We start from the raw sequence: 9,959 nt of genomic DNA, 5'->3' as shown, positions 1-9,959 counted from the left end.
TCAGACTGTTTTTAATGCTTTTTAAGACTGAAAAATCGAGTTTAAGACTATTTCCAAAAGTCAAGTTTCTTCAGTAATAAAAGTAAAAAATTTTGGTACCAAATGCTACAATAATAGTCTTGAGAACTAATTTTTAGAAATAAAATAGTCCGAAAATTTAATTTACTTCTAGACTTGTTGTCCAGTCCAGAAAATTGAGTTGTACACCAATTAAAGTCTTGAAAATATACTTTTGGACTCTCTTTAGTCCTAGTAAAGTCAGTTCTAGCATTAAAAGTCAACTTTTATATTATTTTTAGTAGTAAAAAATGAGTTTCATGCACAATACAATCTTTGTCTTGATTTCCGGACTTTTTTTAGTTCTTGAATGCCAGTTTCAGACATTCAACCAGTCTGAGAAAGCGAATCATAAGACCATTCCTAGTAGTAAAAAAGTTTTTAGACTATTCAGTACAAATTTTTAAACTATAAAACGATTTTTTAAATTGAAATTTGGAGGAATGTATTTTCCTTAGGAAACGTTTTTCAGAAAAATGACACAATGCAAGTCAACTTATTTTTTGATTGGCTATCAAATGGTGAATTATTGACACTTAAAACTGGACCACCCTGTATAGTTAAGAGATGACGTAACAATCACAGTCAAAACGTTTTCCCATTTTACTTTGATTCTTCCCATACATCAACTCCCTCAACCAGATAAATTGAGAAGTAAATGCCGGGAAAAACAGGAAACTACAACAAGCATAGCTTTGAGATCAATATGTGAAAATCATCCGGGACGCCGGCGTCGAATATAAGCATCGTCGACGTCCCTAAATAGATTGTCATTATTATTTCTACAACATTCCAGTTATGCGAAACATAATATTTTGGGTTGAGTGCTTAGAATTTCTTGTTTAGTTTACCATATTAGTATGTCTCAGACTACTTTAATCGTCAAGTAATTGTGTGATCAAAGTCATGGAGAGTTTCCTACGTGTAGATTCAAGTGCCGGAAATTCGTCTCCCTGTAGTTCCTTTAACGTTGATAATGCAGACGCTAGTTCTATATGTCCGCTTATAACCCCCTCACCCCCCACGAATGCTTTGGTGGATTCTCTGCCTGAACCTACAGGTGGGGTCAGCAATTTTCAAATTGGTGAAGAATTAGTGGAGAAATTGCAAAAGGTTCACGGTAAATTTGAGTGTAGAGCATAAAGCATGTTATTTTTTTTTGCAAAATTGTAGACACTGAATCTGTATCTTCAGCATCATCTTCTGAACAGCCCGTTACCTCTCAGCTTTTAGATGGCGCTAATTTCCTTAATATGCCTTCTACGAATGGTGAAATGGAGGTGGAGGTGAGTTTAATCCAGGAGAATCATTTATGATGTGTTAAGTGGTTTTTACCCAAATAGGGAGGTAAAATCACTCCTTTGGAGCTGACCTTTCGAAATCCTACCGAAGAATACTTTTTTACTCCTTGGAATTGGGTGCTAATCCGGAAGGTGTCTCTCTACGTCTACTTGTCTTGTCTAATAGGAATGTTAGGCTTAGTTATAATGATGATTTATAATATTCCGAAAACCTGCAATCCTCCAACTCAATGGTATCAAGGACGATTATTTTATGAGATATTTCCAGCCAGCTTTTACAGTAGTAAAATGGAGATGGAGGGAAACTTGAAAGGAATCGCTTTAAAAGCTGACTACATTCAGAAATTGAACGTTACTGGAGTGAGATTGAACCCCATTTTTACGTCACCCCACTATCCTAAAGATTTTGAAAACGCCACCACCCTCACAGAAATTGATTCAGTTTTGGGTACCTTGGATGATTTTAAAAATTTGGTCAAAGCTTTGGGGTCCAGGAACATGTCTTTAATTCTGGATTTCCCAGTTACACCATTCATTCAAAAGTCGTTCCAGAAGAAATTACCGTACTTCGGTTTGGAACTGAAAAACAACACCGAAGGAGGACCGAACGACTTTTTGAGTCTCAGCTACGATTTTGACCCAATCGAGGGAGCTATGCAGTACTGGAAACTCCACGGAGTAAAAGGGTTCTACCTGAAAGGTTTGGAAAAATACGCAGACAACTTTGATACTGTCAGGCTACTTCAGAGATGGAAACGTCTTCTGGGACCGGACAGAATTCTAATCGTTTCAAAGGACGTTATATCGGGCACCCCAAAAGAAAACTTGAATGCAGTGTTGAAGAACGTAGATCTGGTGGACGTAAAGCTTAACCTGGAAAAAGGAGTGTCTGAAGTGATTTCCGAAATCGAGTCTGTGTTGAACAGTTCATTGTTTGCGGAACCTGGTTTACCTTGGGTGCATTGGTCGATTGGTAATGTTAACTCTAAACGTTTAGCCAATGTTCTACCTTTTGGAAATGCCACTTTGGGGGCCACCTTGCTGCAAATGATGTTACCAGGTAATTTCTTCATTGAATGTATGAAATTTGCTTTAGTGCAAAATATCATTATTCCAGGTACCCCTTCAATTTTCTATGGAGATGAGATTGGTCTGCATGAGATCGCTGATCCAGAGGACGAAAGACAGGACATCAAACACCTGCACCAGTTGACGATGATGCCATGGCCAAACGAACAGCCTAAAGTCCTGCCCTGGATCTATGGCGGGCCACCAACCGCCCAATTTGACCAGGTGAACGCCATCGCCAAAATGGTGGATCTACGTGAACGTTCCCCATCCATTTACATGAACGCCGTGTACAAACAGGGTGTGAACAAGGCCAACGCTGATATCAAGTACTCGCAGGACAACTTCCTGGTGATCCAGAGGTGGTACCCACGACGAAAATCATACGTGGTGGCCAGTAATTTAGGTGGAACCAAAATTTCGGCCGATCTAAGTTTGTTGCTGTATACAGGACAGGTGATTGTGGGACCCAGGGCTGACTCCATTTCAGAAAGTGTTTCTTTCAAGGAAGTGAATTTGTGGCCCGGAGAATCTGTTGTTATTGTATTAGATTAAATTTTTGTTATGTTTTTAGTTAACTATTAAATAAATTGTGATTTTTTTTTCCGCAGTGGCCAGTAAATTATTATCGAAACATTAATTTTCTTCCAGTCTACTCAACAATCGTAAAATACAATACAATTTCTTATATTTGAAATGAGTTTGCAAAACTTACTTTAAACATTAGTTGCGTTAAAAAGATAAGATTGATAAAATGAAAAATATGCACTAAGTTGAACTAATTCTTTTTATGTTGACAGTGTCGACTATGAGTGACTAGGTAGGTACCGATATTTAAATCCACTTCGGACACGTTATGGTATAATATCAAAACGTCTTGAACTTACAAACAAGTATCAATTGCAAAATAAAACATTATCGAAACGTCTAACTGACCTTTTGACGATGATAGCCTTATCGTTTATAATAATTCTACGCTGTATTGAACTTTTATTTGTATTTCCGACACTCTAACAATAGTAAGAAGAATCTGTGATCATTTTCTCCTTTATTTTCATTTTGTTTCCATGGGAGAACTGGTTGTTCGACCACACTACTAACAAATACACGGTAAGTACTAGTAAATAGTCAGTAACTATCTTAAAATAAACTTAAAAAAATCGGTTTTATTATACTGAAACAATTAAGAGGTTGTTTAGTCAATAGCGATAAACTATGATCCAACCTTAACAATGAACAAACAAAATTTTAAAATAAGCAGAAACCCGAAGTCAGTTATGTTGAAACCGTTTCCCAATACGTGTTTATTTCAGTTTATAAAAACGTGATGGCCCTACAACGTAAGTAATTAAGTTATAATTAGAAACCTAAAAATTTTCTCTAAAAATGTGGAAATTTATAGCCAGAATACCCAATAAAAAAACTAATAAAATAACAATAACTTAACGCTTTAATTTCTAGAACATAAAACTCTTCTGGAGTTACATGAGCGGCTAAGTAGTTTTACCAAAATAACCAATAACAATATGCATCTCTTGAAAATGTAACAAAACATTCAAATTGGGTTATATTGACAAGTTTTCATAAAAACAAGATTCAAACCTGTTTGACTTTTTGATCCTCAATAATTATTCGTACTAATCAATCACGATTTTGTCATTCAAAGCGCATTTATTTTATGCTGCAACCAGATAATTCTACTACGTATTATTTCACTATAGTCTGATTTGTTTTCCTTGACTTTTCAACACGACAATTTAAATAACTTTAGGGCGTTCCAAGATAGTACATGGAGCCATCATCAGCACCACCAAACTGCCCTAAGACTTGCCGATTACTGATCGACGTTTCGGATTCTGCCATTTTGAAAATCATCACTTTTTTGGACGTGTACCATATTGAAAGCCCAGGAAATGGCTCTTGATTTTGCCGCTGGCTTGCTGGGAGGTTGTTTCTCGCTCACCCTGTAACTTTATTTGGACGTGACTAGTTGAATGGTTTTAGGTTGCGCGGGAGTGCTGGTAGGCCACCCTTTGGATACTGTAAAAGTTTGTTTGCAAACGCAAGATTTTCGAAATCCCCGCTATAAGGGAACTGTGGACTGCTTGAAGTCTATTTTAACTCAGCAGGGGATTAAGGGCATGTACAGGGGTGTGAGCAGTCCCTTGGCAGGTTGGTAGTTTGTCAAACTATCTAGCTTTTGGTTTACTGATTTTTTTGTTTACAGGAGTTGCAGGTATTAACGCTATAGTCTTTGGTGTTTATGGTAACACACAAAGGTGTCTTCCAAACCCTGATTCTTTGATGAGCCACGCTTATGCAGGGACGATTTCTGGATTTATTCAAAGTTTTATTGCTAGTCCTACAGAATTGGCTAAATCAGTAATGCAGGTATATTGTTGCTCTTAGCAACCCTAACGTTTTGAAGAAGCAAAAAAAATCTGTATCACAGGTAGGAAATACAAGAAGCACGAACCCACTAGAATGCCTCAAAAACATATACAAGACTCGAGGAATAAAGGGGGTGTACAGAGGTATTACCCTCACCATTTTAAGAGACACTCCCGGATTTGCCAGTTACTTTTTTGCCTATGAACTAGTAACCAGGCGGGACGACGGACAACCTGTATCAACTTTAAGCATGCTAGCAGGGGGTGGATTAGCTGGTATATTTTTACCAAAACCCACCATTACCCGCCAAATTCATTACTAAATTTTAGGTGTGGTTTCCTGGTTGCTCCCCTACCCAGTAGACGTATTAAAAAGCCGTTTTCAAGTAGACGGAATTTCGACCACCCTTTACAAAAACCCTTACGATTGTCTGGTAAAAAGCGTTAAAAACGAAGGGCTGTCCTGTCTGTTTCGTGGTGTCTGGCCTACCGTGATTAGGGCTGTGCCAGTCAACGCCGTCATATTCACAGTGGTCACGTGGACCATCACACTACTGAATGATGTCCAGGTGTCACCTAAAGCTGTCAATAATTTCGAGTTGCTATTGGCCGCCTACGCTGACGTCATAGTTCTTAATGCGGCCGAACATGCTGTGATTGCAATGTTTTAATTAATCTATTTTATTAATTAATTATTTATTACCAGTATAATCCATGCTGATTTAAGCTCTAGTTGTTCTCTATTTTGCTCTTAAATGAGACGTATACAAAGGGTGTCCCACACCAAGGATTTAAAAACAAATTTGTATAGTGTAAAAATGAATATATTAATAAAAAATAAACACAAGAGTATCACAGACTATTCGTTGGGCTTTTGCTGGTCGTAAAATTTTAAACGGGTTCCCAAATTACCATTTAAAGCATTTGCTTTCATAACGACGTAACTTACACCCCGTAAGGACCGGACTAATTTTAAATTTAATAAAAAAAAACACTGACGATTCGAACTGGTAATACTTAAAAAAGGTCGTGGTTTTCGGGATTCTGGTCGTCAAAATCCATTGGTTGAGGGTTGGGAACGGGGGCGGGTGGGGCAGGTGGCAGGGCCGGATTTAGGTTGGCGTTCAATTGCTGAAGTATATTAAGCTGCTGCATATTAGCGTTAACAGCGGCAGCAACATTCTCCTACAAGGAAAGCCCCAAAAATCAGAATTCAATAACTTTGGAGTTGTCCTACCTGTGGATTGTTAGTATTGTTGTTAGCAATCCCAACCATGTTCCGTTGATTTTCCAGGGCAATCATTTTTTGACGTTTCTCCTCCATTAAACGGTCACGGTGCTTGTGGATATAGTCTTGGACGTTGGGCAGTCCGTCGATAACGCAAGCTGATAAGGCTGATCGATAAATATTCATATCGGTGGCTTCGTACCATTCGTTGGTTTTTTCATCGTAACATTCGACGTGATAGATTGTGGTAACACCTAGAAAATCAATCATTCCGTTACATTTTCGACATTTTTTAAAAAAAGAAGATTTACCATTAAAACCACCTATAGCAAAAATCATATCGTCGATCACCTCGATAGCAAAATTACTCCTTGGGTTGTACATATCAGGTATGGCGGACCAGGTGTTGTTCTGTGGATTGTATTTCTCGCCGCTGCACATCCTGACGGTAACCAGAGATCTTGAAGATTACACGCAATCGGCCAAAACATCGCCGAAGCAATAACCCACCTGGAGATTCCGTTGAAACCGCCTATGACATAAACCTGGTCGTGGTAGGAAATACAGGACACGCCTGATCTTCTGGACCGCATCGGAGCAATCAACGACCATTGGTTCAGTTCCGGGTCGTAGACTTCGGCAGAGTGCATGCATTCCTGGCCGTTGAAACCTCCAGTTACATAAATTTTACCTTAAACATTTAGTTAGGTTACTAGTTTACATTGATAAGAGGTTATGGTCACCGTTTAGAGTGCAAGCACTTGCGTCGGATCTCTGCATGTTCATGGGAGCGATTAAAGTCCATTGGTTGGTTTTGAAGTCGTATTTTTCGGCAGTGTTTTGTCTGTGATGCCCATCATACCCACCCATGGCGTAAATTTGGTCATCCAAGACAGCCGTGCTTACGTAGCATCGTCTGGCATGCATGGGCGCAATCTCCCTCCACGTTTTCTGCACTGCGTCGAAGCATCTGCACGAGTTGAAGTAGTCCATGCCTTGACAAAAAACCAACACAGTTCCTCCCTTTTCACTTAAACTAGATGTAGTACCATCAAATCCACCAATCACATAAATGTTAAATCCTACCACGGCGGTACCATGGTATGCTCTGGGTCCCGTAGGATCGACTTCTTCCACTTTAACCCATCTATCCGCCCTAGTGTCGTAAGTTTCGATGAAATTAGTAGGTGAACCTCCACTCCAACCTCCGATAGCAAACAGAATCTCGTGAGGCACTCGGGGTCTCGCGATTTCTGGGGTAATCACCTCTCCATCCCTGGTGGACCATATTAATAAGAATTGGGAACCTGTCGTTAAGCCTCGACTGGAAGTCGAATTCGTATCTTAAGGTTCTTTTCGACTGTACCATTTCTCGTACATGTTACAAGAAATGGAACAGTCAGGAAGTACCTGTGAGTGATCATCTCGAGATCGTAGAGGAATTTCAGGGTTTCAATGATCATGGGTCTGCTGGCCTCGCAGCCAGCCACGTAGGGGTGATCTTTGACCCGTTCCAAAAAAAACTGAGTGTCCAGAAGACCCAAACGAATACACTCCATCAGTTCTACAATGTAGATTTTTCTGGACTCGGTGGAGTAGTCGATCCATCTATTCAGTTTAATACAAAGTAACTGTATCATTTTTATTTTTTAGTTTTTAAAGCAGCAAACCTTAAAAAGCGTGACCAGACAATATAAAAATGTACGATTACAATTTTCCACAATCGAAACCTTTCAAAATCATATAAATAATGCACGTGTGATGTTTTACTGATTTGTGAATGACCAGAAAAAACATGCTGGCCGTTATCTTTCTTGCTTAAATTTTTTTTTAATTATGTGGTTATAATTTATTGATGTCATCTACCATACAATTTAACAGATAAACTGTGCTATATAAAAGGTTGCTTCACTTTCAAATCCGCCATTGTGTAAAGTTTTATTTCAAAATGAGGGTAAGTACCATACATTTAGCAACTGGTCCAAATTATATGATGATATAATTATTTCTCTTTTAGGCAATAGTAGTCTGTAGTGTACTGGTGCTCATGTTGAGTTTAGTCAACCAGTCTCAAAGCAGTTGGTTTACTGATTTTCGTAATAGCTGATGCAGATCATAAGTTAGCGACTTATTTTGGCAAAGTGTCCTCAAAAACAGACTCAAGTTCTATAGAAGACGCCACTACTGCTACAGCAGACAGCACTGACGAAAATGATGATTATCCTACTATTATAGAAATAGACTCAAGTTTTACAGAAGACGCCACTGACGAAAACGAAGATAATGATACAGAAATAGAAAGTGACTAGATCAGACTATAAAATGAAGCTAAAAACTTAATTACAAAAATATGCTTTGAATGTAATTGTACTCAAACTTCAATAAATTTGTAAAAATATTAGAAGAACCATCGTGTTGCTGTGTAAGATTTTCCTACATAAAAGATATTACAATAAATACAAACGTATTTTTGCCAAAAAAAGTTGATTACAAAAGCTTATAGTCTTTAGATAATCGGTTCCCAACACGGTCTCCAAAATTAGTCAAACAAATCAAATTACCAATTACTTTTTCTAATATATACCTTAGAATAGTTTCCCAAACTGTTTCTTCGCTCTTCACATTCAAATCATCAGCATTGATGATCTCTTGGAGTTCCTTCAAGGACAAAGTGAGAATCTCGTTGCTTTGAGCGGCCACTTGAGTAAAGTTTTTCATTATGTACTTCCAGCAACTGTTGGCCAAGTCGCGACAAAAGTGGGCTCTGGCAAACGCCAAAATCCCCACACAATTCGACGGTCTGAGAATTGATTCCAAATATTTGCAGCACAAATCCAGAGCCCCCAAAATGCTTAAATAGTCCGCAGCAATCAGGATTGAGTAAACGTTTTCGTCGTTCAGTTCGAGTTTTCTCAAGTAAACGTAGACGAGTAAGGTTTGTAGCATGTGAGAAGATACTCCTGGTAAATGAACTTGGTTTTTTTCTTTGTTGTGCAACGTGGTAGTGAATAATGCCCTGCGTTAAAGATGGTTTTGACAAAGTTTAATGTTGAATTAATTTGTTACCTGAAATAAGCACTGCAAGCACATAAAATGGCTCTGTGAACTGGAATCTCAGAACCATCGTCCAAAATGATAATGGCGTCGCACAATTGATTGTTCTCCTTCAGTTCGAATAGGGCTTGCATAGCCTGGATACTCATGCATCGTCCTGATCCTAAGTCCGTCGATGTTCCAACGATGGGGTTCGCCTCGCCCATTTCATTTTTACAGGCCAGGTTGTAGCAAATTTTGGCAATAGAAAAAAAAACACGAAAAATTTAGACTCGGGGATGATAATTATCAAAACCAAAAAATTTGATGGTGAAATGTCAGACGGTGATTGACTCGACCAAAAAAGGTGTGGTCTGGTTACCAACATCCAGGTAAGCCAATCGCCAGTTTCAAGAAATTTAACAGAGGAAATATGTTGAAGCAAGATACCTATATTATAGGTGAATCGGGTTCTCATCGATGATGATCTGGCTTGCAGTAATCTCCCAGATAAAATGTGTTCTTCCTGCAGCCCCGAGTCCTCCTCGGCCATTTCATGTTATACTAAGCCAGCGAGTGTACAATTACTCGCTACAACTTACTTAATATGAGACTATGAGAAGACTTAACACTAGTAATTTTGTACTGAATTATTTTGAAGGTTTTGGGGCAAACTCAAGTCAAAAAAATGACAGTGACTCGATATCTTTTTGAAGAGGTTAAATAGGTGAATTATGGCAAAAATACAGTTGGTTGTTCAAATAAAATATAATTATTGTTTTTAAAATTCTTATCTTAAAACACGTTAAGATTTAAAACAAGGGTCATTTAGTAAAAATTGTTGATATTCATGGTTCATTATTCTAATTTTAATTTGTACTG

General features: G+C 38.3%; 3 protein-coding genes across 7 annotated transcripts; 2 read left to right on the top strand and 1 right to left on the bottom strand.

Moving 5' to 3' along the window:
* Positions 1-794: 794 nt before the first annotated feature.
* Positions 795-3,028, top strand: LOC145727532 (amino acid transporter heavy chain SLC3A2-like). The gene is made up of 4 exons (XM_081977139.1): positions 795-1,177; positions 1,231-1,343; positions 1,401-2,418; positions 2,476-3,028. The coding sequence occupies exons 1-4, from the start codon at positions 964-966 to the stop codon at positions 2,979-2,981; spliced, it is 1,851 nt and encodes a 616-aa protein (XP_081833265.1). The 5' UTR covers positions 795-963; the 3' UTR covers positions 2,982-3,028.
* A 349-nt stretch (positions 3,029-3,377) lies between these two features.
* LOC145727533 (mitochondrial basic amino acids transporter-like) lies at positions 3,378-5,678 on the top strand. 2 transcript variants are annotated; one of them, XM_081977140.1, is made up of 6 exons: positions 3,378-3,536; positions 4,198-4,373; positions 4,431-4,598; positions 4,654-4,817; positions 4,879-5,092; positions 5,147-5,678. In XM_081977140.1, the coding sequence occupies exons 2-6, from the start codon at positions 4,340-4,342 to the stop codon at positions 5,485-5,487; spliced, it is 921 nt and encodes a 306-aa protein (XP_081833266.1). In that variant the 5' UTR covers positions 3,378-3,536; positions 4,198-4,339; the 3' UTR covers positions 5,488-5,678. The 2 variants fall into 2 exon arrangements, with proteins under 2 accessions (XP_081833266.1, XP_081833267.1); XM_081977141.1 differs by lacking the exon at positions 3,378-3,536 and adding an exon at positions 3,622-3,766.
* klhl10 (kelch-like protein 10) lies at positions 5,619-9,776 on the bottom strand. Of its 4 annotated transcripts, none has more exons than XM_081977134.1 (9): positions 9,111-9,776; positions 8,629-9,060; positions 7,455-7,652; positions 7,094-7,368; positions 6,788-7,039; positions 6,555-6,735; positions 6,356-6,504; positions 6,054-6,298; positions 5,619-6,001 (listed from the first exon to the last, which is right to left on the bottom strand). In XM_081977134.1, exons 1-9 carry the CDS (start codon positions 9,302-9,304, stop codon positions 5,834-5,836), a joined length of 2,094 nt encoding a protein of 697 aa, XP_081833260.1. In that variant the 5' UTR covers positions 9,305-9,776; the 3' UTR covers positions 5,619-5,833. The 4 variants fall into 4 exon arrangements, with proteins under 4 accessions (XP_081833260.1, XP_081833261.1, XP_081833263.1 ...); XM_081977135.1 differs by having other exon boundaries at positions 6,356-6,486; positions 9,111-9,774; XM_081977137.1 differs by having other exon boundaries at positions 7,094-7,320; positions 9,111-9,774.
* Positions 9,777-9,959: the final 183 nt, after the last annotated feature.

This window comes from Ips typographus, linkage group LG4 (assembly GCF_016097725.1).
Source record: "Ips typographus isolate SLU linkage group LG4, UJ_Ityp_2.0, whole genome shotgun sequence".
Taxonomy (NCBI): domain Eukaryota; kingdom Metazoa; phylum Arthropoda; class Insecta; order Coleoptera; family Curculionidae; genus Ips; species Ips typographus.
This window is presented reverse-complemented; position numbering and strand designations above follow the sequence as displayed.

What these genes read in the sequence shown, in the direction of transcription:
- LOC145727532 (XM_081977139.1), top strand. Translation starts at nt 964, where the DNA reads ATGGAGAGTTTCCTACGTGTAGATTCAAGTGCCGGAAATTCGTCTCCC. An exon ending in GAAATTGCAAAAGGTTCACG is followed by an intron (nt 1,178 to 1,230) that starts GTAAATTTGAGT and finishes GCAAAATTGTAG; the next exon opens with ACACTGAATCTGTATCTTCA. An exon ending in GCTGCAAATGATGTTACCAG is followed by an intron (nt 2,419 to 2,475) that starts GTAATTTCTTCA and finishes TCATTATTCCAG; the next exon opens with GTACCCCTTCAATTTTCTAT.
- klhl10 (XM_081977134.1), bottom strand. Translation starts at nt 9,304, where the DNA reads ATGGGCGAGGCGAACCCCATCGTTGGAACATCGACGGACTTAGGATCA. An exon ending in CTCGAGATGATCACTCACAG is followed by an intron (nt 7,369 to 7,454) that starts GTACTTCCTGAC and finishes TTCGACTTCCAG; the next exon opens with TCGAGGCTTAACGACAGGTT. An exon ending in GGTTTCAACGGAATCTCCAG is followed by an intron (nt 6,505 to 6,554) that starts GTGGGTTATTGC and finishes GTAATCTTCAAG; the next exon opens with ATCTCTGGTTACCGTCAGGA.
- LOC145727533 (XM_081977140.1), top strand. Translation starts at nt 4,340, where the DNA reads ATGGCTCTTGATTTTGCCGCTGGCTTGCTGGGAG. An exon ending in TGTGAGCAGTCCCTTGGCAG is followed by an intron (nt 4,599 to 4,653) that starts GTTGGTAGTTTG and finishes TTTTGTTTACAG; the next exon opens with GAGTTGCAGGTATTAACGCT. An exon ending in AGCAGGGGGTGGATTAGCTG is followed by an intron (nt 5,093 to 5,146) that starts GTATATTTTTAC and finishes ACTAAATTTTAG; the next exon opens with GTGTGGTTTCCTGGTTGCTC.